The 27,616-nt window shown below is 52.7% G+C and overlaps 2 protein-coding genes and 1 pseudogene across 5 annotated transcripts; 2 read left to right on the top strand and 1 right to left on the bottom strand.

Annotated features, from left to right (window-relative positions):
* Positions 1-173: 173 nt before the first annotated feature.
* Brd2 (bromodomain containing 2) lies at positions 174-7,757 on the bottom strand. Of its 3 annotated transcripts, XM_085833102.1 has the most exons (13): positions 6,625-6,665; positions 5,061-5,364; positions 4,750-4,841; positions 4,356-4,493; positions 3,826-3,964; positions 3,520-3,734; positions 3,048-3,422; positions 2,506-2,634; positions 2,089-2,334; positions 1,723-1,985; positions 1,330-1,634; positions 1,007-1,129; positions 174-859 (listed from the first exon to the last, which is right to left on the bottom strand). In XM_085833102.1, exons 4-13 carry the CDS (start codon positions 4,464-4,466, stop codon positions 726-728), a joined length of 2,040 nt encoding a protein of 679 aa, XP_085689228.1. In that variant the 5' UTR covers positions 4,467-4,493; positions 4,750-4,841; positions 5,061-5,364; positions 6,625-6,665; the 3' UTR covers positions 174-725. The 3 variants fall into 3 exon arrangements, with proteins under 3 accessions (XP_085689228.1, XP_085689227.1, XP_021005391.1); XM_085833101.1 differs by lacking the exons at positions 4,750-4,841; positions 6,625-6,665 and adding an exon at positions 6,779-7,757; XM_021149732.3 differs by lacking the exon at positions 4,750-4,841.
* Positions 7,758-9,451: 1,694 nt separating this feature from the next.
* Positions 9,452-20,506, top strand: LOC147000443 (uncharacterized; annotated as a pseudogene). The gene is made up of 3 exons (XR_015045829.1): positions 9,452-9,494; positions 9,961-11,283; positions 13,742-20,506. The product of XR_015045829.1 is annotated as an uncharacterized LOC147000443 (transcript).
* A 2,109-nt stretch (positions 20,507-22,615) lies between these two features.
* On the top strand, positions 22,616-26,133 carry LOC110312714 (class II histocompatibility antigen, M alpha chain). The gene is made up of 5 exons (XM_021186557.3): positions 22,616-22,792; positions 24,148-24,432; positions 24,939-25,217; positions 25,443-25,571; positions 25,867-26,133. The coding sequence occupies exons 1-5, from the start codon at positions 22,705-22,707 to the stop codon at positions 25,869-25,871; spliced, it is 786 nt and encodes a 261-aa protein (XP_021042216.1). The 5' UTR covers positions 22,616-22,704; the 3' UTR covers positions 25,872-26,133.
* The last annotated feature ends 1,483 nt before the right edge of the window (positions 26,134-27,616 follow it).

Raw genomic sequence — 27,616 nt, 5'->3', positions numbered from 1 at the left:
CTGTATATCCCGGCTGTCCTGGAACTCACTCTGTAGACCAGGCTGGCCTCAGAGATCCGCCTGCTTCTGCCTCCCAAGTGCTGGGATTAAAGGCGTGCGCCACCACGCCTGGCTCAACCATTTCTTCTGAGCCACTTTGAACACAGAAACAAAATCTCACTAAGAAAACTAACTCAAAACTTCAATAATATTTTCTTTATTTACATGTTAGACTCAAGAAAGAAAAGACAGTCTTGGGGCCAACTGGAGAGGTGACTAAAATCCCCAGGCCCCAAATGGAGTGGAAGTAAAAGGGAAAAGTAGAAAAAAAAAGTCAATGTAAAAAACAAAAAAAGCTCCCTCTTCTTCCCTCCCCATGGAAGCTGGAGGGAGGACCATGGCTACACACCCCCAGCCTTACCACATAGCTTAAATAAATTAAAACCTCAAAACAGGGCCCTTAGAAGTGAACAGGACAGCTACAGCTCAGGGGGCTTTATGCCAGGCCTATCCCCACTCCCACCCATACCCTTGCCCCACCCCCATCATCCTCAACAGGGACACCACACCCAAGAGGGCTAGGAATTCCATCGTATTTTGTCCATGTCCCTGCCTTCCTCCCCACTGCAGAGCCAGCTCTCCTATGGAGGGGTGAGATGAAGAAGTGTCACAGCAAGGGAAAGTGGGGAAGGGTGGTTCAGGGGTCCGGTCCTGCGGAGCCTTCCTGCCCCATCTGGCCTGGCCCCTTAGCCCGAGTCTGAATCGCTGGTGTCTGAAGAAGAGGAAGATGACGACGAGGAGCTGGAATCTGAGCTGGAACTAGAAGCACTGAGACGGGACACTGCCACTTGCTGTGCAGATGACTCTGTCTTCTCACTCGCTGTAAAGTTAAAGGTAGAAGATGTGACATTTTCATTTGTCAGGTAGTCACAAGGGCTAGTTGCTAGCTAGCCAGTCCTCTGCTCAAGTCCCAGCATTCAACTTAAGGAGAGAAAGAGTGAATATAACGTTTAGCAGTCTGAAATACCTTTCTTGGGAGGCTTTTTGGTGGAGTTGAGCTGTCCACTGACATCCTGCAACCGCTTCTCTAGCTCCCGCTTCTTCTCCAAAGCCAGTTCTTCCTTTGTTTTTCCCACAGGTTTTCTAATAGCTGGAGGGGGAAAGTCAGGACTTACTCTATTGAGTCTTCCCAGAATAGCCAACTTCCATTCCTGAAGCAGCCCAGTCATCCTGGATGCTGCTTGCCACAAACACACACGTGCACCCCCCCCCAGACCCCCCCCTTGCTGTCCTCACAAGTGCTACTGTGCTGCAATGTTAACTGATGGACATCAATCATCTGATACTCACTGTAGGGCTTCCGGGGTTTCTTTCGAAGGCAGGATAAAACATATCGCTCAAGCTCTCTAAGTGTGGACGGCTTGAGTGTTTCAAAATCAATCTCAATTTCTTCTGGATTTGAATCACGTAGAGAGGGTTCCCTGGCTTGGATGATATGTACTACTCGACCCAGCTTTTCCCCAGGTAACTTATTGATATCCAGGCTTAACTGTCTCTTCTCATCATAACTCATGGGCCTGCTTTCTTCCTCCTCCTCAGAATCATAGCCAGTGGGAAGGACAGGTGGAGCTGTCTTTTGAGACTTTTTAGGTAGCCTATGGGTAATAAGAAATTGTCAGTAAGGAGTTTACTCCATGCAAGCTGGCTTGTACAATACCCTAAGACACGGTCTTAAATCCTTACTTGTTGCTACTTCCTCCGGAAGTTCCAAAGCCAGGATGGTTGAGTGTAGTAGCATTGCTACCCCCACCACCTGCTTTCTTAGATTTCTTGGGCGGAGGTGGGCGAGGTGGCCTAGGCCCCTTATCATCTTCATCGATCCCAATTCGGCCACGATGTTTCTCTGCCTTCCGTTTCTTCTTTTTTTCTTTTTTCTCTCTCTTCCGCTTGGGCTTAGATATTGGGCCCTGGGACAGGGCAGCCAGTTGTTCATGAACTGCCCGAAGCTACACAGGAAAAAGGTGAAATTGTTGATCCCAATTGTTTCTTGGTCTTAACTTAGTCCAAGTTCTTACCCAATTACAGAGCACAACACACACAATGAGCTACCTGCTCCTGCAGCTCTGCTAGGCGATGAGCCCTTTCCTCCTCAGAGTCTGAGCTTTCACTCTCCTCCTCGTCCTCATCTTCCTCCTCCTCCTCCTCTTCCTCAGAGGAACTCTCACTGCTACTTTCCTCACTGGAGGACTCTGAGGAGGATTTGGTCAACCCAGGAGGCAAGGCAGTGGAGACTGGTAGAGGTCCTGGTTCCAGTGGCTCATCTGGCATCTTGGCATAGCGAAACTCAAACACATCCTAAAAAAGACAGGGAGACTCAAAACTGTGTTTAATGCCCAGCCACCCAGCACACCAGCTCCAACTTGATAAAAGATTGGCAAAGTTACAAGTTTAACTGCACAGCAAAAATTAAACTCTCCCTATAGGCAGTTACTGTGGAGTAAATTCAACTGCAGCTTTTACACTCACCTGTAACTTTCGTGCCATAGCCACAACATCATGGTCTGGAGGATTGTACTTATAGCAGTTGGAGAACATAAGCCGTACATCAGCAGCAAACTCCTGTGCATCCCGGTAGTCACGGTTCTCCATCTTCCGCTGCAGAAGGAGGCAGCATGAGAAGCTGCACGGGCAGAGTCTCATCTTTCCCTGCCAACCCGACTCAAGAGCAGCCCTCTCTTGAAACAAGTGGGGATGACCTTAGGGATCTGTGCCCTGGGGTTCAAGTTTGAAGTCCAAAGATTTGGGGTAGGTTTGAAGAAATATCTATGTCTAGAAGAAAACATTTCTAAGTGACCAAGGCCATCTCTCCTCCATTACATTTCCCTAACCCCACTCTTATCCTTAACTGTAAAAAACAAGGACTTCAAAGTATGTGACCTTGTACAACTTTGCAAGATACACAGAATGAAAAACTACCATGTTCCCATGAGGAGACATGGGTATTGCTTTATTGGTCCCCAGGCTCCAGCCCCTGCCTGAGCAGCCCATCTGCCCCATGCAGTGGGTACCTTGACAGTGCTGAGGTCCATGGGGTGTTTAATGATGTCATGGTAATCATGAAGGCCAAGAGCAGAAGCGTCCACTGGCTTATAGAAGGGCCAGGCGTAGGCAGCGTGCTTCTTTGAGAGCAGTTCCTTCAGGATGCCGTTGCAGTGCTTTAACTGCTCTGACAGCTTCCCTTTCTTAGAGCTCTGGTGTTGCTGTTGCGAGTCAGGCAAGTCTTTTCGTGGGGGTTTGATTGGGCGGCCACTCTCTCTGCGCATAGGAGGGAGCCTTGCTGCCTTTGGCTCAAGACTCCCAGGAGGACTAGCTGGGGAACCAGGAGCCAGGATGGCTGTAGGTGTAGGGGTGGTAGTATCCGCTTTCCGTTTAACGCCTTTTTTCTGTAGTAGAAAGATGGAGGGAATCAGTCATTCTGGTCCATTTCTTTTAACCCCTTTCTTCCTAGTCATCCTGAACAATCAACCTACTGATGTATACCTTGGCAAGGGGCTGAGCTGGAGGCGCTGCCGATACAGCAAGGAGTGGGGGTCCAGCAGAATGCAGGGACTTAAGAAGAGGAGAAGAGATGACTGATGGGTGGGGAATGTTGAGGACAGTGGTAGGTATTTCAGGTGGTGGTGTATACAGGGCTGTATGCGACACAGAAGAGACAGCAGGCACCTGATGGGCACTTGTAATACTGCCCTGGAGTGCTACAAAACAGTAACAATAAACAGGTAAGTGTTGCTCATTCGTATCTTCAGGTCACCCGAATAGCTTTGTCTTTAGGTCACCACTTCCTACCTGCTAACTTGGCCCCCTTCTTATGGCTGTTTTTAGGGATGGTCACCACAAGCTCTTGCTCCTCTTGTGGCATTGATGCCACTTTCTGTAGGAAGATCTTTTCCAGTGTCTGTGCCATTAGGACAATATCATCGGTGGGCTGCAGGAACAAGCACAGAAATGTTCAATTGTTAGCACAAGCACCACATCCCCACAAGAATTCCCAGCTCCAGGACACCATACCCTCACTAGTACTTAAGGTCATCATACCACACTAACCCCCTACAACCTGAAAATACGAGAGCAGAGCTTCTGAGTTACAGATCCCGCTTTTCTCAGGTCTCTGGAGCTTTCTGAGAAACAGGGCCACCATCCCCAAATATGAAAATGTGTTCTACTTAAATAACTTAATTATAGGAACACTGAAGCCACATCTAACAACACCATTTGGAGGTCAGGCCTCCTTAGACCTTAACTAGTTGGATAGCACTTCCAGCCCTGTTGGGACTAAGGACCAGTACTGCCTTTCAGCAGCTACTACATAAGCTTACCTTGTTATAAATGTAACAGTTGGTAAACATGGTATTAAAATCCTGCATACATTCTGAGGCAGCCCAGTAGTAATTGTTTTCAAGTCTCCTCTTGATAGTACCCATGTCCATAGGCTGTTTTATAATTTTGTGATAATCCTAAAAACAAAAACAAAAAAAAATAATCCAGTTCAGAGCCACAGGAAAATGTCTATTGTAGGGCAACTACCAACAGACAAAACACACACACCCACACGCACACCCTAGCTATTAAGGAATATTGCCCACACTGCGGCCCCAATTAAACTACAGTCTAGAAAAAGGTAATTTAATTCCCACTAGGAGGTTTCTGATACCTTTTCTCTAGCCACCCACCTCCCACCCACTCTGCAAACTTCCCATCCTGTGACATTACCTCTGGGGATGGCTATCCATGGGCTGCATGAGGGAAAGGAAGAAGCTAAGAATTTTGGCCACCGTGGTCCTCTCCCAACCAGGGGTGGGAATCTGTAAAATGGAGCCAGGGCACAAAAGTTAAGGGACACATGGAGGCAAGGTGAGAAATGCCAAGATAGAGATAACAAGCACAAAGGACCAAGAATCTACAACTCTGGTGGCTATTTGCTCTAAGAGAATGGGAACTCCCTAGGGGCCGCAGCACCTATGCTAGGTCACCCACCCCCAACTCACGCATTCCAGCTCATGCCCATCCAGCCTCTTACTCACCGGCAGACCCAGCTTCACAGCGTCCACAGGCTGCCGGAATGGCCATGCAAACTGATGCTTCCACAGAGCCTTCATCACTACTTTGTGCAGGTACTGCAGTTGGTTTGTTACCCGTCCTGGCTTTTTGGGATTGGACACCTCAGGGGGTGGTGGATTGGCAGGGGCCAGTTGTAAAGCTGGTACAGAAGCCATTGTGGGGCTCTCAAATCCCTCATACAACAGAGAAGGCTTTCGAATCCTTTTCCCTGGTGCTGCTGCCTCTGGGCCCAGCCCCAGTAACCCTGCATTCCCTTCCCCAGGGAGCCTGCAAAAAGGGGAAGCAGAATTAGATGTGGTAATAACATGAAAGATCAAGAAAATGTTGCTAACTTGCACTCTGCAACCCTGCAAAGCCAGACTTTGGCTGGGCAGTGATAGCACGCACCTTTAATCCCAGCACTTGGGAGCCAGAGGCAGACAAGACAGATTTCTGCCTGGTCTATTCAGAGAAACTGTCTCCATAACAAGTAAATAAATAAATTAATTAAAAAAAAAGTGAAGTGAATTGCAACCAGCCAAGAGTTAATTAAACAATAGTTTTTGTCCATCTTTAGCTTACACCGTGTAGTTTGCCGAGCTGCTTGGTTAAAATAAATACAAAACCAATGTCACATGACAACTCTAGCCTTATGGAGAAGAATCTGAAGCAAAAATGGGTGGAGCTAGGAAAGTGAAGCTTCATCCTCACTAGGGACTTAATGGTTGCCATGGTGGTTGAGACAGAGAGGACAGTGAAGAAAAGGGAGAATAAATCTTAATATCATCACACCTAAAAGAACTCATCGTACTATCTTTTTCAATCTCTGGGGGGCTTCAAGACCATAATAGGAACCAGACAAAAAACCAACCTAACCTCAACTAAACGAAAGGAAGCATGTCAAATATCCCTTCTATAGTAACTGCCAGACCTCCATCAAGTATCAACCAAACAAGTCTCCTTCAAAAGGCACAACAAAAAGCACCCTACAGTCAAGGTCAGCGTCAGCAAGTCCTAATTTAGATAGCACGCCCCCCCCCTACAAAAACAGTGTCCCTAACGACTCCCACTGTACCTCAGACTAAAGGCTAACAGAGGTTCCCATCACCACACAGGCTCCCTGTGGTTAGTCTAGACCAGGTGTTTCCTAATGGCTAAGACACTAGACCCAGATCTCATTGTTTACATCTGCAGTGAACTGAGCCCTGAGTCTCGAAACCACCTCCTCCCCACTGAATGAAGCTCAACGTTATCCAAACACACCCACCGCCGAAGGAAAGCAGACCTTCAACGGCAGCCAGTACCTATGTAGCAGAAACCTAGTCTTGGGCGTGATGACCCCTCCACCCAGTGGGAATCCCCCTGGCAAACCCTCAAGCTGTCACCATGGCAACTCTACCGGCACTGAAGCAGCCAAGACCCCCCACAAGCACGATGACAAATCAAGGCTGGATCTGCGCACACCCCCCCACCACCCTGCAGTCCCGCTCGTCCTGGCCGAATGGGCCTCCGCGTCGCGGAAACCGACAGGCTGCTCAGACGCAGTACCTGGGCCGCCGCCACCGCTTCAAAACCGTCGCAGCCCCCTCCGCGAGCTCGCGTCAACAGCTGCGGCGCGGAAGCGCGCCTCGCCCGCCCGCCCGCCGCTCCCCGGAACGCCGCCCCCCAACCCCCCTCCCACACACGGTTGGCGGAGACGTACTTGTGGGGAGTCACGTTTTGCAGCATCTTGACCTCAGGGAACCGCCGCCGCTCAGTTGCGTGAAGTCCGGGTAGCCTCGGCTCCCCTCACCGCCGGGCCCAGCATAACCCGGGAAGTGGGGGGAAGGCCGCTGCCCTTGGCCCTCCAGGCGTCAGCCTCGTTGCGGGACCGGCGCGAACGCTGTCTCCTGCGCCGTCCTCCCCGCAACTCCGGCAGCTTGGCGCGCTCCGCAGGCGGCGACAGCAGGAAAATGGCGGCGGCCTCTGCCGGCCGGAGAGCCACAGGAGAACGCAGTATGCAAACCCGGCAGTCCCCGAAACTGGACACCGTCGTCAATTCGGCCTGCCGCCGGTGGACAGGGGTCCCCTCTTCCCGCCGCGGTCGCCGGGGGGTCACGAGAGCCCCTTCAGACCACCGATGGAGGCGGATGAGCACCAAAAAGGGGTTTCAGAGAGCCGCCGCCTCCATCTTTGAAATCCTCTTGAGGGCGGAGTAGAGGGGTGGACAGACACCGAGGACTGGGCGGGGCCCGAGAAAGGGGAGCCTCGGGGGCTTCTATGGGGTCTGCACTGTCCGCCGGGAGCGGTCGCGGGCCCGGACGAAGTCCATTTCCAAGCGGATGGACGTGGATTGTACTGGCGGCCCGCAGAGGCTCCGAGACGCTGGGTCAGTAGGCGCAATCCTCCAGCTCGTCCTAGAGGCTGCTCCACTCCAGCGCGAAATGGCGCCGCCGAGCCCCGCGCCAGCGCTTTATATATAGCCGGAGGGGCGGAGCTTCGCTGCTCATGCGCGCCACCCTGCTCGCAAGCTCCCCCGCCCCCTCTGCGCGTGCTCGCCCGCTCACGCGCCTGGAGAAGCAAAGGCGAGGGGGCAGGCCCGCCTCTTCGCGGGAGCCTTTCCTATTGGTCCGCTTGAAGGATGACGTCACAAACTCCAGTTCCAAGGCGTCCATTATCGGCAGCAGAGTGCCGCAGAGAGCCAAGGCGAAAAGGCACCCCGCCATGTCTCCGAGCCAATTGGCTGCGCCCTGGCTTGGCGAGCCCTGGGAGAGATGGAGGCCGAACGGCGTGTAGGCGCCATCTCCCCGGGGCCTGCAACACGCTGTCCCCACCTCCAGGTCTGACGGAGCCTTCCCGGGCTTGCACACACCGAGTTTCCGCCGGTCGCCCGCGGCAGGCTGGTCGCGCCATTTGCAGCTTCTCCATTGGCGGCGCGGGCGGGGCGCAGTGTGGGACGAGTCCCGCGGGCGGGGCCGGCGAAAGGTTCTTGGCTGCGAGGCCGCCGCAGTGGAGAATCTGAAACAAGGAAGACAGACGCCATCTTAGAAGTCGCGGCCTGCTTCTCGGCTGAGACCTCTGAGCGCTCCACAGTAACCCCGCGACGCGATCTAACGTCCCCTGACCCAACACATGACTGGAGCGTTCTAAGGCTAACCTCGTCTTCCCCGAACCAAAGTAATCGGATAGCAAAGGCCACGCTCTGCCCTAAAATCCTCAGCTCTAACGATGCGAGGCCACCCCGAGTGTTTCCCGTCTTGCGAGCCCCCGGGGCCCATACCCTGCCCGCCCGCATTTGCAGATTCTCGCGCACTTACCTGCCTTAGGAACGCACAAGGCGTCCACATGCCCTAAAAACCGACCTCGGCAAACTTTCCCGGCGTCAGGGTGGGGAGAGCGGGCGCAGCGCACGGCTCCTTGGCCCCATCTCGCCCCAGCGTGGGCGAGCTGACGCCCCCCGCCCCCATCGGGCCGGGAGTCCTCCCCACGGAGCGCCTCTTCCATCGGTCAGCGCCAGGGAGGAGGGCGAGCCGAGGAGGCGGCGGCGGCGCCGCTCTGCAGCCCTCCTCCCTCCCCTCCCCCCGCCCGCAGCCGGACGCCTCCGAGGAGGGGCAGGAGCCATTTTGGGAGCTGTCTCGCCCCTCCCCCCTCGCTGTCTTGGGACTCGAAACGAGACTTAAGTAGGAACCACCAGCCAGTTCTCAAGGTCAGATGGCAAAAGCAACTCTGGGGTAGCCCCTCGCGCGAAAGTAAAAGCGTCTATCCCCCCAGAACACACCTCTCGCTCCCAAACTCCCCTTTCCCTGGCTAGAAAGACAGGTGTGCACGTCTGGGCAAGTAAATTAACGTTGGTGAGGGGCTGTAAGGCGGGCTCACCATCCCCCAGTTATAGCCCCAACTGGCCTAGGTCCTAGAACTGCAACCAGGCGACCCTCCCTCCACAGGAGCCCTCGACCTCGAACCTCAGTCACTGCACTTAACATGGCGGCCAAGCTCCCGTCTTCTGGACCGCAAGATAAGCGCAGACCCCGCAAGGGGGAAGTGCGCCTGGGAAGCAGAGACCCTGCACTCCCCGCCGGGGCCCAGGCCCCGGTCGCCCGAGTGCGCACGGCCCCGCCCGGGTGGCTGCGGCGAGCAGGGCAATGACACAGCAACTTTAGAGGCCTCTCCCCTCCCCCTGGCGGCCCGGCCTCCAAACTGGATTTTCCGCACCTGGGCCTGGCGGGTCGGGGCCGAAGCCCGACGGGGGTGGGGTGGGGTGGGGGTGGGGAGAGAACTCGGGGAGCGGGGAAACTGCTGGGCCTTAGAGAGAAAGGGTAGCCAGACGACGCTCCCGTTTCCCTGCATTCCGGAAAATCACTGCGCCCCAGTCATTCCCAGCCCTCCCTGCCCCCACATGAGTCACAGGGGAGGCTGCTGCTACTTAGTAATTTGGAAAAGTAACTCTTTCCTCCTTTCCGTTCCCTCCCCCGCAGCACACAAGGAGGCAACTGTTCCAGGCAGGGGGAGGGGAGGAGGGCGGCAGTAGAGCATGCCACCCGGAGAAACCCTAGACCTCGGAGACTGGGAGGCTCGGACCACGCTGGCTCTTCCCTCCCAGCACCCACCTCAGGCCAGGACTGCGCTCGCAGGCGGCCCCCAGGCTCTGGGCCGCTGAGCCCTCCCCACCCTGGGGCAGAGACAAACAGCTAAGAGCCCGGAGGGGCTGCGCAGCTGGGAACAGCAGGCCCCACAGGCCGCGTCCTCGTGAAAAGCACACAAACTCGGCCGAGCCTCCATCACGCCATGTGACGACGGCGAGCCCGCTACCCTTGACACAAAGGGAGCTTAGGGAGTCCCTGGGGAGGCAGGGAGTCGGCGCCATGGAACCACACCAGTTCACCTCCAGAGCTGCCAACTCCTAAGCTCTCGCATCCCACGACCAACACTCCCACTCAGCCTACGGGGTCGCCCTCCCCTCGCCCGCTCAAAACATCCCATCTCACCTGGCTCCCGATTCCTGACTCCCCCCCACCCCCCGGGACGGGTGCATGGGGCACACGCCAGCCTCGCCCCTTTGCCCTCCGCTGGGTACGTAGGCACGAGGTTGGCCATTCCCCTCCCCCACAGTGGCCCTCTTGCGCTGGCCCCAGTCCACACTCCCATTGGCTGTCAGGTGTTTGAAAGACAAGTCTTTCCCCCTTGGGATTTTTCTCCTGAACCCCAAGAATTCTTCCCACTCCCCACCTTTGCTTATGCATTTAAATGACCGACGGCGTCCCCGCCCCAGGGGCCCCTGCTCACCTGGATCCAGGAGCCACGGGGGGGCCCTCGAAAGTCGCCCTCAGCCCGGCTGGGGGGGAGCACGGAATCCGGGGTGTCAACCCCCCCGGAAGCCGAGAAGGCGTTGGGGGAGGGGGCGTAGCCCCCAGCCCCTCCCTTCCCTAGCCGCTGGGGGTGGGGGAAAGCATCGGGGCCGCGCGGCCACGTCAGCAGCGCTCCGACTGGCTGGGGCGAGTCACGTGTCTGCCCCCCCTACGGCCACGAGGGCGAGGTTTCCGAACACTGCGGAGGGTCGTGCACGGGGTCACAGGGACTGCAAGGCCCAGACCTGTGTCCCGAGACCCCAGACCTCGCTAAGGCTGCTGCCTCACCAGGTCCCCGGCCTCCCGCGCGCCTGTGGTCGCCCCCGTCCCCCCCACTCGCCTCTCGGTACGGGTTCAGCATGGCTGCCGCAGCCCTACGAAGCACAGAGCGCATGCGCAAGGGTGTGCCTGGTCGCGGGGGAGGGGAGGCACGGGTCGCCCGGAGAGCCGCGGTGCGCAGGCTCAGTGTGCCCCGAGCCTCGGGGCCACCTCGCTGGGCGATGGGTGTGGCGGGAGCGCGCGGGCCTGCGCCCCGGTGGCCTCTCCCCCCCCCTCCCCCCCCGCACCACGGCGGGGGGAATAGGTTCTTCCGGCTCCGGTCTGAGGCGGTGCCTGGCACTTTCTGGCCAGAATCCGCGCGGCCCCATGCTGTGGTCCCAGGAGGCACGCGGGTCCTGGCTGCAGCAGCGGGACTGCAGGGCGAGCCTCCCTGGAACGGGGGGGTCCGCTTGGATGTTGCGCGCTCGATTTGACGTTTTAATCGGGAGGAGTTGTGGGGTTCCTCGAATTTCTTAAACTGTTTTTTTCCTCTTTGAGACTTGAAAATAGCCGAATCCTGCCTTCGAAGTATACCACCCGTGTTTCTTTCTCTGATCCTGTACAGGTAGACCAATTATTAACATAGAGCTTCTACTTTGATAATTCTGCTCGTTTTGATCATGGTTCTTTCCTGACATCGTCTATACTCTTAAGAGTTTCTGTGACCGGTCTTACTAGTTTGTTTCTCAGTCTTGAATTCATCCTACTAAAGTTTAGGGTGACAACTTAAAAACAATGCAGTTGACTTAAAGTGCGAAGCTCGCGTTTATCTCTGTTGTCTTTTGTCTTTGAAGGTATGGTCTGAATTTCCACTCTGCACCAGCAGCCCACCTGTATTCTCCGTGTATAGAACAGGGCATGTCTCTTATTTTATCGGGGCTTCTCAGTTGAAGGAAATTGCTTTTGACTTGGTCACCTTTCTCTGTTAACCTAAGTAACTTCCTGTCCATTTTGCTCTCTTACCCAAAAAGAAAACCCTATTCGGTACCTACCCTGTCTGTAAGTACTCCGTGGCTTTCTCAACTTCCTTGCACAGCAGGACCTGGACTTACAAGACTCTCCCTGCTTGTCTCCTCCCAGTTCTCTTATTTCCCACTTCATGCAGCCCCAGAGTGTGACCTCACCACCCTACTTAGCCGGACCTCCCAGCTGTCCACCCCAGGGTCCACTTCTGATTTCTCCCTGACATTGCCCATGCTTGTCATGTCCCCGACCCCCAGTCTCCCCTTTGTACGTTTGGGTAGCTGGTTCCTGCTGTTTGTCTGGAATGCTTCTACATCTTCAATGACTCAAGCCTTTCAACTCCACCATTAGATTAGACAGTTCTCTTGAGTGGAACTTCCTATTAAAAATTCCTGCCTGGATAACCCCAGACACTGGAGCATGCTCAGAATTGATGTGTGCTGTCCGGCGCATCGGATCTGCTGCTGTTATTCTGTCCATGCATGTTGTCCTCACCTCTCCTTACAACTTTATATCCACCTGAGCTTACCATTCCCTTCCTCATCTATCAATGCACACTGCTGTGTCCTGAAGAACCAGGCAATCGTGCCTGTGTCTGCTGCATCACCTGGACTTGTTAAAGGCCTAAGCTACTGTCCTGTGCAGTAGCAACTTGAATTTAAATCTGTTACATGCTGTTTAGATTTGTTTCATGGTGGCACCAGCCATATTTTCAAGTTCTCAGTGGCCAGGCATGGCTAGTAGTTAGGACATGAAGCCATATTTCCACGTGCTCTGCCACTGGGTTTTGTCCACGACCCTGAAATTGCGTATTAGATGGTGGCTCCCTGGGCTTTCCTTTTTGACCTATGCTAGAACTCAGCTCCTGAGTTATGTTTTGTTTCTTTTTGTTTTTTGAGACAGGGTTTCTCTGTGTATCCCTGGCTGTCCTGAAACTTACTTGTAGACCAGGCTGGCCTTGAACTCAGAAGTCTGCCTGCCTCTGCCTCCCGAGTGCTGGGATTAAAGGCGTGCACCACCACCGCCCGGCTGTGGCACCTGCTTTTAAATACAGCACTTGGGAGGTGGAAGTAGGAGATAAGGAGTTCAAGACCAACCTAGAGGGTAGCTGTAGATATCTGGCCACAGGGATCCATTTTCACTTGCACACATAACCTACATAATTTAAAATAATCTTAACAAAAAAGGGGGGTATATGGAGCACTCTCACTCATGAGATTACAGGTCAGTTGCTAGAACTCAGTTGAGAAAGTTTAATCTATTGGGATAACTTCCACACTGATGACTTGGGTGACTGAGTTGCCAATGGTGTCATTCCCGAGCCCCGGATTATTGCCATTGGAAGGAACTATAAGGTTTCTGAGCTGATCTGCCTGTGAAATGCTTAGTGTTGGTGAGTAGACCTCTGTAGACCCCTAATGTGTTGGTGCTGTTGGGATTAGAGGTGTGACCCACCACACCCGGCTAACACACCGATTCAGCCTAACCTGCGTGCCTAGAGTGATCTCATGCAGTTGGCTATGTTGAAGATGGCGGTGTTGAGGGGTTGGTGAGGATTCTCTGTTTGTTTGTTTTGGTTTTTCGAGACAGGGTTTCTCTGTGTAGCCCTGGCTGTCCTGGAACTCACTTTGTAGACCAGGCTGGCCTTGAACTCAGAAATCTTCCTGCCTCTGCCTCCCAAGTGCTGAGATTAAAGGCGTGCGCCACCACCGCCCGGCGATTCTCTGTTCTTTGGCAATACTAAGAGGTGATACTGTGCTTGGCCACTGTCGGGCCTAATGGGCGCATAACTAATTCAAGAAGAACCAGTCGAATCCTCTCTGAAAGAGTGAGAAATTGAACGCAGACTGGAGGCCTTTGTGGCCTAGGAGTGACAGCTCAAGGCCCATGTGGTCACTCTCGAGTCCCACAACCTGAGCCTGTAACACCTTATATATCACATTAACCAGGGTTAGCTTCTCTCTCCCATCCTTGCCATCCTGTTCTGTTCTATTTTGAGGTAGTGTCTATTAGCCCAGACTGGCCTTGAACTCATGACCTTCCTGTCTCCGCTTCTCCAGTGCTGAGATTTCTGGCATGTACCACCAGATTGGCCTCCAGAATTGGTTGGTTTCCATGCCAGAAACGTCTCTCGTTTTACTGTATTCTGCTGAAGTCGACTTAACAGGTAGGTAGCATTTTTACTCCTCGGGGAACAGGATTCCCTTCAGACAAAACATTCTGAGAGCTGGAGCTGCCCAACTTTCGAGTGGAAGCCGCCACACGCGGAGGAATGTCAGGGTGGATTCCAGATCAGAACCTGTGTGGTTCTGAGTTTGGAAGATGCCAGCAAATGTGCTGAACGGGAGAGGGAGGGGGTGAGGCCATAAATACCGTTCAGGGCAATTGCGTCCTGCAAGAAGGACAAAGGTTGAAGACAAAGCCCCAGGGGAGTCCTTAAAGCCAGGTGTGGTGGTTCACGCCTATAATCCCAGCACTTGAGAGGCTGAGGCAGGGGAACTGATTTGAGTACAAAGCATGTGCTACACAGTTTCCTGCAGCCTGGGCTATAACAGGACTCCACCTCAGAAAAACCAAGCAGCAGCTGGAAGAATAGCTGTGAAAAGGGAACACCAGAGAGGCCAGAGTCGGGAGGCCGGAGGGAGAACTAGAGAGTGCTTCCAGGCTAGTCGGGGCCCAGACCAAGTAGGAGAGAGGACAGGGCCAACAGTGTCAGATGTGCAGACTGCTCAAGTCCACCCGGTGAGAGGCACAGAAATACTAACAGTGTCATGTGGAGAGCAGGGGATTTCAGCAAGTGTAAAAGTGGGGGACACAGTTGCACATTGGCTTGTGCCAGTTTGGGGGGGGGCTCTCAGATACCTTTGGTGGAGATTGTTGGTAGAGTGGCTACAAATGGCCGGGCTTGTTGCTATTTGTATCCCACTTTAGCCAGTGGAGAACGGTTGGCTAGCCTGCAGCCTCCAGGTAAGGCTGGCTTCCCTTTGCTGGTTCCTCCTGCCCCACAGTTGGCCACACCTGCTCCTAAACCCTCCCACACTGCCCGCCCACTCACTGCTGCTATTTGCCCAGAAGATCTCAGGACTCCCTGTTGTCTGCAGAATACACCATGCTTAGTGCCGGGCCACAGTTCCTAAGCGCAAGGCAGAAAAGGTGACTGTATTTGGAGCTTCCATCCTGATTCTGACCACACACAGACTAGCATTCAGCAAAATACGGCCCTGTGGCCAAAGCTAGTCCACTGTTTTCCTATGGCCTGGGTGCTAAGAGTGGCTTCACATTTTTTAAAATGATTTTTTTTAAAAGCAAGAATGTTTCATGAAACATGGAAATGTTGTGAAATTCACATTTTAGTATCCATAAATAAGAGAGTTAAGGACAGAACTCCAGGGAAGATCAGTAGAGAGCAGAGGGGTCTATGAGGGAGGTAGAGCAGCCTGGGAAGCCTGAGGAAGGAGGGACAAGGGCAGAGTCTTGGTCACTCTTTGGCCTAAATGCCTGCAGAAGGCTTGCAGACTCTGGAATTCCAGGTGGGTGGCTGGGCTTGTGTTCCCACAGAGAATGCTTGTCCAGGATGTGAGCGCCTGGGTTCCACCTCCAGAACTGTAAGTGGAAGAAAGTAGTGTAGAGTGTCCCCCCTGCGGAGTGATAAAAACAATCTCTTGAAATCTCCCCACCTAGACACGTACAAATAGAAGGAGATTGCTGTTCTACAACATCAGGAGCTCTTCATGTTGTTTTATTTTTGTGTTTGGCTACAGTTGCTACTGTGATTCATCAGATGGGCCACAGGATGGGGCTGGAGAGATGGCTCACTGTTTAAGAGCACTGGCTGCCGCTCTTCCAGAGGACCAACCAGTGTTCAATTCCCAGCACAGACATGGAAGCTCACAACTGTCTGCAACTCCAGTTCCAGGGAGTCTGACACCCTCACACAGACATACATGCAGGCAAAACACTAATATATATAAAATAAAAATAGATAAATTAAAAAGGGGGTTGGGCACAGGTTTCACAAGCCTCAGAAGCACCATTTTCACAAAGATGAACTGCTTAGGTTACTTCATTGCATTAGATCTTTTCTCTGCCTCTTCCCCCACCCTCCGTCTCCGCTGTCGCACACACAGCGACAGTTTCTTCCTCACCACCCCCTCCACAGCCCACCACAATCTGGAGTTGACTCCTACTACAGTTCGGAGAGTGTTCTCAGTAAATGCGCCTTCCATCTATAACTGCAGATCTGATACTCCTCAGCCCTTCTTGCATCCAGAGTGGGCCGGTTAGCGCCTTACCTGCTGTGTGCCTCCATCACCTGGGGCAGCCTCCATCCTTCCCCTGCTAGACGTTCCCAGCACCTCCAGATTCTTAGCATATATAGTGTTAGTTACTCTCTGAAGAACCACCCTCCTGGCTGGCTTCCTTGTGGATTCTGCCAGCAGTAGGCTCTGAAAAAAAAAATCGACGGAAAACCCCAGAAACTTAATGCTTCAGCCTCCAGTCGGGTGACTGACAGTTGTGGCCCTTGTTGGTGGAGGTACCCATTGCAGAAGTCTGGACAGCTTCCTGGGAGAAGCTCCCCCGAGATCCTGAGCTTGGTGGCAGCTTCTCAGCAGATGAATCTCCTCCACTGCTGCTGCTGCCCCTGCCGGTGTCTACAGGGCTGCAGCGGATACAGACAGGGGTCCTGGCTCAGGGGCTGGGCAGTGTCTGATCTTGCACATCCATCTCTCGCAGCTGCAGGCAGCCTCCTCCCTTGGGCTCTTCCTGCCTCTTTAACATCTTTGAAACTGATTTTATATATCCGGTTCTCTCAGTCTAGTGTGCTTGCAAGCCCAGCACTGTGGGCTAAGGCCGCTCTGCTATGAGTTTGAGGCCAGCTTCAACTACATAGGGACATCTGTCTTTCTTAACAAAACAAACCAGCCTGGATTCCAGGCGTGGCTCGATCTCCTGCCTGGGCACTGGGTGGTAGCTAATGAGGTTACCCTGTTTACTTTCAGCGTAGTCGACTTGGTGGTTTACCCTCTGTTGCATCCTGTGTGTTCATGGCTCTCCAAATCAGACTCATCAGCTGCACCGGGTGTCCCCTCATCTTCCACCTCATCACAGCACTCCAAATTTAAAGCATTTAAGATCATATTCTCTTTGCCCGCCCTGCCCATCTTTCTTCCCCTTCCCTCCTCCCCTTTGTTCCCTCCCGCAACCCAGGGCCTCATACATTCTAGACAAGGCTTTGCTACTGGACTTTTCTAACCTACCTTTTATTTATTTATTTATTTATTTATTTTTATTTATTTATTTTGAGGCAAGTTCTGAGACTCAAACTGACTTTTGGGTAGCCCTGGAGACAGATTTTTTGCAACCCCCTTTTAATAAGGGCTCAACCTTTCCTGTAACCACCACCCAGCAGAAGTAGGCGAAGAGAAAGGTTACTAGGACATGGGGGAAGTGTCCCCGTTCAGCAATAGTTCTTTGAGGGTGAGCTCAATCGTCTTGATCTTTGGCAGTTCAGTCCCAGAGCAAACACCAGATATGACTTAGCAGCCACAGACCAGTCCTCTAGGCAGACAGACAGCACACACGAACAGGCAGCTACAGTCCAGTTCCTTCATCAAGCAGACACCAGGCAGCGCTAGTTCAAGCCTGAAGAAATCGCCAGGCTCACCAACCAGCCTGAGGTGAGGCTGCCAAAGGCAGCAAGCTGCAGCAGGAACCTCCTGAGCAGTTCTTGGGTGAGTTTCTCTCAATGGCAGTGTTACCACAAGTTGAGCTCAACAACACTATGTAAGGTGAACCAATGCATGTGTGTTGCTAGTGAAGAATAATGAGGTGGAGCAAACCAAACCAGTGCTCAGTGTTCCTCCCCCACTGTGGGGTCACAGTTATACTCCTTCATCACAGCTCTTTTCACGAGTCTGCTATAATAAAACATCCTTTCACCTGTGTGCCCCAGCAAAACGTAATTTGACGTAACTAACCTTCCAAAGAAACTAGACGTTTCCTCTTCCTGGCCCCACCTTGAATTTGCGATCTTGTACTCCAGGCCCTGAGTAGCCAGGAGTACAGGTCTGCACCACCAGGCTCAGCCTCATCTTTCAGTAAGACCCTGGTAGCCAAGCCCTTCTGAGCCAACTTCCTCATCATCTCATCCGTGATCGGAAGGAAGGCCCATTAACAGCTTCATTCCTGACAAATGGAGCAGTTAGCCAGTGGTTTTAGGTTTTCTCAAGTTGCAGTGGTTTGAGATATCAAAACCACTCGAAATGCTCAAGTTAGCTCCTTTAATCCCAGCACTCTGGGAGTATGAGGCAGGCACATCTCTATGGGTTCAAAGCCAGCCTGGTCTACATGGTGAATTCCAGGCCAGCCAGTGAGGCCTTTCTTAAAATAGATGATGGTGGTGATGATGGTATTATTTTGCGTCATGCTCTGGCTTTTTATTTGTTCCCTCCTCCTCCTCCTTCCCCGCCCTCTCTCTCTGCCACACAGTACATTGAGCTCAGTACCAGCACATGGTAAGCATCTACCACTGAGCTGCATCCATCCGTGGAGTGTTTCCTGGTGTCTTCTGTGTTGCCAGTTGAGTCAGTCAGACCCTCTTCGTGCTGTGTCAGGGCCTACATGGCCAACTCTACTCTGGATTTCTAGGGACACATGGGCAGCCCTTACAGCCTTTCACATGAACGTCACGGAGGCTGAAAAGGAGGAGAGGCCGCCTTTGACCTGGAATGCTTTTCTCCTTTCTCACATTCTGGTCAAATTGCTGTTCCTTCCAGTCTCTCATGTCGGATCCTTTCCTTACTGACATGATAAAATACCTTACAAAAACAACTTAAGGAAGGCAGAGCATCCTGAGGCTCAGTCTGAGGAGACAGGCCACCATAGTGGGAAAGTTGGGGCCTCAGGAGTGAGGGGCAGCTGGCTATGGCATACGTGGAGTCAAGGGAAGACCGATATGCTGGTATTTAGCGCTTTCCTCTCTGACCCCAGCATTGTGTATGATGCCAGCCACACTCAGAGTGCCTTCCCGTTTCAATTAATCCAACCTAGAATGGATTCTCCCACAGATACATCTAAAAGTCTGTTTCCATGGTGATTCTAAATCCATCAAACTGGCAATCAAGAAGAACCTTCACAGCTCCTAAAAGTTGCCCAATGCCCTCTTTGTTCCCCAGCTTCCTAAAACCTCCTAAACTCTCCACCCATCCCTGCTGTGTGGTTCAGGGAATCAAAGCCAGGGCCTCAGGCACGCCAGGCAGGAGTTCTCCTGAGCATCACCCCCAGTCCCGCATTCTCAGGTAGACAATGTATCTATAGCTAGTTGGTCCTTGCTAGACTTTAAGTTCCTGAGAATATGCCTTGCAGGACTCGCACATGTCAGGGTTCCAGCATTGTGACAAATGACATCACTTAACAGGAAGGCTTGTTCTTGCTCCTGGTTTCAAGCCACGGTCATTTGGTCCCATCATTTGGGCCTATGGCAAGGTGGTACACGGTAGGGTGTGAGCTGGGTAGCTGAGTAGTGGAGAGGGAGAGGGAAAGGTTGTGATGTCTTTCAGTTCATGCTCCCAATGACTCCTGCTTCCACTTAGGTCTTCCAATCTAATGTTCCTGCTACCTCCCAATAGCCTCATCAACTTGGGGGCCAAGCCTTCTACACAGGAGCCTTCAGGGACATTTCTTTTCTCTCTCTTTTTTAAATTTCTTTTTAAAAAATTTTTCATTTATTTAATGTATGTGTGTTCTGCTGCATTTACAACTGCCTGCCTGAAGAGGGCATCAGTTCCCCCTATAGATGGTTGTGAGGCACCATGTGGTTGCTGGGAATTGAACTCAGGACCTCTGGAAGAGCAGCCAGTGCTCTTAGCCATCTCACCACCTGCCAGGGGACATTTTAAAGATGGTGGTGGCGGATCCCTTATTCATAAGAGATCTATTTCAAGACTTCAGCAAATGCTTAAAGCAACAGACATTTTGTAGCAACAGACATTTCATGCACACGCGCATGTGCGCGCGCACACACACACACACACACACACTTATTGTGGTGGTGAATTCCCCTGGGAACTTTAAAATCCCAGTGTCAGCCAGGCATGGTGGAGCACACCTTTAATCCCAGCACTCGGGAGGCAGAGGCAGGCGAATTTCTGAGTTCAAGGCCAGCCTGGTCTACAAAGTGAGTTCCAGGACAGCCAGGGCTATACAGAGAAACCCTGTCTCGAAAAACAAACAAACAAATCCCACAGCGTCTGTCACACAGGGAAAGCCTGGTCTTCAGGATAGGCCTATCAGTAGGATTTCTGGTAGCAAGCATGGACTTCCAAACCCTTTGGATTTGCAGTGACACGCTGGCTACTAAGAGAGTCCTCTCATTCAGCATGAGAGCGTCTCTTTAATTTTACCGTGTGGGCATGGGCGTGAGTGTGGGTGTAGTGTTTTCCCACATGCTTGTGCACCGTGTTTGTACTTGGTGTCTAAGGAGGCCAGAAGAGGACGTTAGATCCCCTGGAGCTAGTAGTGTTAAGAGCCACTATGAACCAGTATGCTCCCAGAGTGCTAGGAATTGAACTCAGGTCTTGTAGAAGGGCGGCGGCGGCGGCGGCGGCGGTGCTATTAACAGCTGAGTCTCCTCTCACCCTCAAAGATGTTGTTGATCTTCTTTGAATCCTCGTCTACATTTTTCTGGTATTAGGCCACCAGGGCATTGGATACGGACTGTTGGACAGCATGAATCTGAGCCACATGACCACCACCTGGATGTCTTCACCAGCAAACCACTCCCTGTCCAGAAGTTGACCAGCTCCAGTAATGTATTTCAGTGTGTGGTTCCATCACCACCAGGGGCGCCTGTTCATCTCAATAAAGCTGTTTGCAGGTTGCACTGTACCATGATTGCGGTCTTCTGAAGATCTGCATGCACTGTAGAGGACGCTTGGACGCTTGGACGGCCTGGCTCTGACAGCAGACCCGAGCCCTCACCACACTCAGTTGCTGTTGGTAGTTTCAGCGACTTGTCAGTGTGCCTGGGTTTAGAATCACCATGAAGACACATGGGTGCACCTATAAAGGTGTTTTCAGAAAAGGTTAAGTCGAGAAGAATGACCTGCTCTAAGTATGGGCTGGGCTCCCTGATTGGATAAAAGGGAGAAATAGAAATACCTTCTTGGGGTGTTGGCGGAAGAAATGGGGTTTGAGAGCCAAGAGCAACTTTACCCCACCAGTGTTTAGCTAGCAGGTGGCAGGCACTGCTCTCTGCTTGCTGACTCAATGTGACCCAGGGCCTCATGCCTTCCTCGTGTACGTGTACACACATGCACTGTGTTTCATATATGTGATAAAGCGTTAATAAATAAGAACACCAATAACAGCAACAACAACACGTTATAACAGTTAAGATAGGGGCCAGCAAAGTGGCTCAGCAGATCTGAGTGTTCAAAGTGTGTGCTGGGTAAAGCTTGCTAAGCTGTTTGACTCCCAGAACTCACAGTGAAAGGAGACAACCAATGTCTGTCTGTCTGTCCTCCCCTGTGTGTGTGTGTGTGTGTGTGTGTGTGTGAGAGAGAGAGAGAGAGAGAGAGAGAGACAGAAAGAGACAGACATACATACATTGTGAGCTGCCATGTGGGTGCTGGGAATTGAACCCTGGTCCTCTGGAAGAGCAGTCAGTGTTCTTAACCACTCCACTGAGCCACCTCTCCAACCCCACATCTCCTTACTTTGCTAAGCTACAGCTCTCACCTTTTCACTTTAAAGCTCCACCATCAGTGTTTCCAAGTCTCCTCCTCTTGCCCTTTGGGGACACTCTTAGTTAAAACAAGGGTCACTAGAACACAAGCACTCAGTGCAGTGACAGTCCAGCCCAGGTAGTAGCTCAGTGACTACACAAGCGGGTGGCAAGTATGGCATGAGACACCAGGGAAATAGATGACTCACATCTGGGGCAGGAGATGTCATGAGGCAAGATGAGCCCTAGGAGGCTCAAAACAGTGCAAAATCCAAAACTTGCTATCCTGGGTGTGGTAACCCATGCCTGTAGCCCCAGCTTCAGGAATGTGAGGCAGGAGGATCACTGAATTCAAGGCCCTGCTTGTCCACATAGTGAGACCATGTCTGCCCTCCTCAAGCCTTGGGCTCAATTCCCAGCACCAACTAAAACAGGCACGATGGTGCTTGTCTGTAATCCAACTATGGTTGTGAAGGCTTGAAGATCACAGTGAATTCCAACCCAGCCCATGCTATGTAGTGAGACTCTGTCTCAACCCTTCTTGTAAAGCCTGGGGTTCACTCCCCTGCACAGAATTAACTAGATGTAATGGTGCTTGCCTGTAATCCCAGCACTGGGGAGGTGGAGGCAGATGGATTAGACGTTCAAGGTCATCCTCAGACACAGAGTGAATCCTAGACCAGCCTGGTATACATGAGACTTCTCCCCTTCCCCCCTGCCACCCCTCAACCCCACTCCCCCAAACAACACAACAAAACACCCCTGCCCTCCGAATTATTTTTTCTGGAATTTTTTACTCGATATTTGCAGGCTGAAGTTGATTCCAAGTACTCAGCTATGGAAGATGCAACCTAAAACGAGTGACCTGCTGCGCTCCTCTTGGAATTTGTAGCCTCACATTCAATGCCAACTTTCTTTGGAAGGAGACTTGGGAGGGTCTGAGAGCCATGCGGATGGTGCTGAAAAGACTCTATTCCGTTTTGGAATTCTGCCGCCAGGCGGCGCTGCTCTGAAGAGCCAGGCAGCTACCTGCTGGAGCCCGACCTTCCACCAGGGGGCGGAGGTCTCCAGAGAGGCCCTCCGGGCCCCGCTGGCCTCGGAGCCAAGTCTTAAAGAGGTGCCTGGACCCAAGCTTCTCCTCAGCGACTGATGATGTCAAACTATTCGCTTCTGTGATTGGTTTAGCCGAGATAAGACGGGCTGCTATTGGAGATGCTCTGTCGAAACGTGATGGATCTGGAAGGGAGCTGGGCACCCGAGACTCGAGTGGTAGCTCCCATTTACTGTGGGTGTTAAGGTATGGAGCATGAGCAGAAGTCAGGAGCTGTGCTGCTGAGGCTGCTGCGCCTTCTGTGGCTGCTGCCCCACTCCTGGGCGGTGCTCGAAGGTAAGACGCTGGCTGCCCTTTGCGTGCGTCCTGAGGGCGGTCGAGACAAGGGGACTCAACAGAGCAGATAGATGATCCTTGGACTTGTTGAATGCTGGGCGGGGCTCTGTGGCAGTGGAAAGGGTAACAGACCCTGAGGGAGAGGGCTGCTGTTCACGAATGGCAGGCAAACCATGTATTTCTCCGTCTATGTGCTAGCCACTTTTCAAACGAAGAAAATGAGACTCTGCTGACTTAAAGGACCTGGGCACGTTCAGCAAGTGGGGAAATGACAGAGCTGGGGTTGGAGCAAAATAAGAGTTATTGCCAAGCCATGTGTGGTGGTGCAGGACAGTAATCCCAGCCGTCAAAATGGAGGCAGCATGGTCAAGAGTTCAAGGCCAACCTCTGCTACATAGCAAGACTCAGCCTCAAAAGTTTGCGAAATAATTTACATTTTTCCAATAAGGATCCTACCATAGTCTGTTGTCATCCCACAGTCTTGACCTGTCTCTTAGTTTCTTCTCCAGGAAGGATGGGGCAGGATGTAAGAACAACCTGGAAGGTCCCTCTCACAGTGTTTGCTCTTCTGGGTGTTTGCTGAAAAGTCTGCTGTCTGGGGGATTCCTGTCAGGAGTTTCAAAGAAGATTGTTATTTCCTGCAGCCAGGGGTTCAGGCCCCCCAGTTCTGTCAGTGTAAGGTCTGGAGTGTTTAGGTCAGGGAATAGGTTGTCAGAGAGGGCCAGGTGCTGCCGAAGTGGCCAAGCAGGTCCAGAGACTGGCTTACTTTTACACTGTGTCTGGGGTAGCCCGGGGCCACATCATTATGGTTTAGGGAGGCCATGGCCCTTCCCCACACCCCTCAATGTGGGAATCACATCTGTGGCCTCTGGACTAGGTGAGGGTGTCCACTGTGCTGTGGTCCTGGGCTTGGAGAGGACTTGAGGCTGACTCCATGGCTGGTGCCTTTGAGCTGTGCACAGACTCGAGCAGCAGAAGGGCTTGGCCCATTGCTGCCTTCCGGACACTTTTGCTTTCTTTTTTTGTTTGCTTGATTTTTCGAGACGGAGACTGGTGCACCCCAGTCTGGCTGTACGTAGCTGAGGGTGGTCTTAGACTTTAGATCCCCTGCCCACAATTCCAAGGACTGGCATCACATGTGTGAGTCACCATGCCTGACTCTACTTCCCAGGTGTACACAGTTGCTTTTGTATGTGTAAGGAACTTTGGAAAGATTCCTTGATTCCCCCTCCTCCCATTGGGAGGAGGAACTTAAGCAGCAGGTGTAGGGGGGTTGGTCATGTTTCTGCTGTACCCCCAATATAGAGGCCTCACTGTGTGTGTGTCCAAGCCCTGAACTCACTGTCTCTTTGCAGCGTCTACCCCAGTGTTGTGGGATGGCCCACAGAACCACACATTCCGGCACACTCTGTTCTGCCAGGACGGGATTCCCAACATAGGGCTCTCGGAGACCTATGACGAGGACGAACTCTTCTCCTTCGACTTCTCCCAGAACACCAGAGTGCCCCGACTGCCTGACTTTGCTGAGTGGGCTCAGGGTCAGGGAGATGCCTCTGCCATTGCATTTGACAAAAGCTTCTGTGAGATGTTGATGCGGGAAGTGAGCCCGCAGCTTGAAGGTCAAATCCCAGTGTCCAGAGGTCAGGGACAAGGAGTGGCATTTGGGGGTGGAGGGAGGGCTGCCATCTTACTCCCCCCAACCTCTCCACACTATCTCTCACTTTTCCTACCTCCTGGCTCTGTTTGGGTTTTTCTTCTCTACGTCAACACTTCTCTTGTCAGCTACAGTCTGTACCATGTTTTGTGATGGGGAGGAGGCAGCTGAAGGCATCGAAATCTATTGAACTTCATGACCCCACTGTATGCATTCTCATTACCGTGCCCGGCAAGATGGAGGGATGAGCTTGTGTTTTAACAAGAAGCCAGTGTCAGATGCCAACCTGGCTACAGACAGGAAGTCAGGGCAGAGGGGTCCGTCCACACAGTGTCTTAGCTGCAGTTTTTGCCAGGAAGACCCTTCTTGGAACCCAGATGTCCTCATCTCTCTGTTGGTTCCTTGTCTGCCCTCCCCTACACGCGTCGTCTCAACTCTCCAAACAGTAGCACTGTCTAAACTTTCCCCTTCTCCTGATACACCCCCTCCCAGGTTTGCCTGTGGCGGAGGTATTCACACTGAAGCCCCTGGAGTTTGGCAAGCCCAACACATTGGTCTGTTTCATCAGCAACCTCTTTCCACCGACCCTGACCGTGAACTGGCAGCTTCACTCGGCCCCTGTGGAGGGAGCTAGCCCCACGTCCATCTCAGCCGTCGATGGGCTGACCTTCCAGGCTTTCTCTTATTTAAATTTCACACCAGAACCCTTTGACCTTTACTCCTGCACGGTGACGCACGAGATTGACCGCTACACGGCAATTGCCTATTGGGGTGAGACCCTTTTCCGTGGAAGTCCGGTCCTTCAAGGGGCGAAAAGGTCCAGGCCTGTGGGAGGGGCCCTCTAATTTTACTTGGACTCCTTGAGTCTAGTCTCCACTCTAACCAACTTCGGGCTTCCATGATCCAATTCTTCCTCGTTATCCCGGATACCCAAGTCCCTCGGGTGGAGTACTCCCCAGTTGGGCCTCCAGGATGACCTCTGCCTTTCTGCTCTAGTACCCCAGAACGCCCTGCCTTCGGATCTCCTAGAGAATGCACTGTGTGGTGTGGCCTTTGGCCTCGGTGTGCTAGGCACCATCATGGGTATTGTCTTCTTCCTCTGCTCCCAGAGACCGTGCTCAGGTGGTAAGTCACTCGGGAAGGTCAGGGAACCCGGGACAAGAGTGCTGTATCGGTGTGTGCCAGGATTCTCCACTTGGCCTGTATGCAGCAGGCTGGGGCTCTATCCTGGAATCTGGGGACCCTGTAACAGACACAGCTATTTGGGAGCACAGAAACAGCTTGGAGCAGGGGATGAGGGGATCTGAGAACAAGGAGAGAGTCAGCACTCCGTTGGGAGTGCTGTGGGGAGGGGGGGAAGACACTTCAGGAAGGGAGAGGCTCCTTATGGTGACTGCCCTGCACTCTGCTCTCTCTTCAGACTGATTCTTCCCAAGGAGAACTTGGAACAGCACAGGCCAGGCCAGCGGGGATGTCCAGGCATCTCGTGCCTACCCAAGGTCTCTCATCGGAGCCGAAGTCCCAGGGACCCCTCAGGGTGTGTGCCAGCGTGCAGGTGTCTCAGCTGAGGGTTCCGCTGTCCCTGGACTTGCATCCAGAAGAGCCTTCATCAGGAGCCCCAGGCTCCTCCTAACCACTACCTTATATCTTCCCTCTTCCAGGAAATAAACTTCATTTCTTAATGTCAGCGTGACCTCTCCCTCCACAGGCATCTACCCCTAAGCACACCCCAGCCCACGGTACCTTCTTTTTAACTCCTGGAATTTGCTTCTGGATCTGACCTGAGTGGCTTGTCACTTCAGGTTCAGCATGCCTTAACTTGGACACAGCTCATTAGGGAGGGAAACGGGAAAACCCCTCTCCTCAGCCAACTCGGGTTCCCTGGTCTCAGCGGAGCTGATGTAGCTGACGGTGCCTTTTATCCCATCAGCTTGTGCACGGGAAGGCAGAATTTCCAATAATCCGCTCACAAAGCAGTTGAGGAAATTGTATGTGTTTTTTTGGTTTCCCCCATGCTTTGTTGCCAGTGAACCCGTGCATGGCTTCTGCCTTGAGGAATATCTAGCTCCCTCCATCCCTCGGGTACCTGGGAAAACTGGAGCTCCGGGCGGTATGCTCCCGCCTCCAGCCTCTAGCTGCTCTTTTGATTGGTCAGACCAGTTCTGCGCAGACAAACTCTGTAAGTCCCTGAAGTGAAGTGGGAACAGCCCATGAGGGTGAAGAGGCTCGGTTCCTTCACCAACCCGTCCAATGGCCTCTTGAACTTTCTTTCCTAGGGCGCCTGTGGGGCTCTGTCCCGGGCAGATGGTGGGAGCCAGCGGCACAGGACTGCTGCTGCTAAACTGTTTCACACACATTTTATTCTTGCTTTCTGTGGGACACGGGAGTTGTTGCGGAGGGGGTTAAGGCTAACTCACAGAATTAGTGTGCTATTGGTGAGGCCACCTCCGTTTTTCATATCGTATCATAGTCTAAGTTCTTCCCAGGCGCCGGCTCTTTCCTCGGACCACATCATTTCTAAGAGCAGAGTGTGTACTGATAAAGCCCTCGGGAATGCATGACTGTCAGTTTCCCTGTGTGCTCTTCAGTGAGTGACTTACTGTCTCTGTGCCTTCGTGTCAACTTTCCGTAAAGGAAAGGATGGTAACAGCCGTGTCTCCGTTGTAGAGTTATTATAAACCTAATGATTATTAACTTACGCTTGTGATGTTTTTGCATGAGTATGGATGCACAGCCTTGTGGGAGGTAGACACCAGGAATCATCCATCCTCCGTTCATCTTCTACCTCACTCACCTTGACAGACAGTCTCATTCAAACCCAGAGCCCACTCTCTGGCTAGTGTCCCTAGCCAGCCTGTTTGGAGCACTGCCCCCCGCCCCCCTCAGGAGGCTGGGATTACTAATGCCCACCATGTATTCCTGGCCTCTCCATGGCTTCTGGGTATCAAATTCTGGTCCTCATGCTTGTGTGGCAAGAGCGATCTCCCCAGTCCCTCGTGCATGCTGGGTAAGTGCTCCAGCCACTTATCAGCACCCCAGTCCTTCTGTGATCTTAACCTGGGGACCGCTGAGAGCAGTTTCACACGGAGAAAGGGCAGGATAACAGCATTGTCACCAACGGTCTGCAGTGCCACAGAGCTTAGTGACATCAGGAACTTTCTTCTGCCTTC

This window comes from Mus caroli, unplaced genomic scaffold (assembly GCF_978045245.1).
Source record: "Mus caroli unplaced genomic scaffold, Mus_caroli_1 scaffold_18, whole genome shotgun sequence".
NCBI lineage: Eukaryota > Metazoa > Chordata > Mammalia > Rodentia > Muridae > Mus > Mus caroli.
Note: the sequence above shows the minus strand (reverse complement) of the source record. Positions and strands in the feature narration are given on the sequence as shown.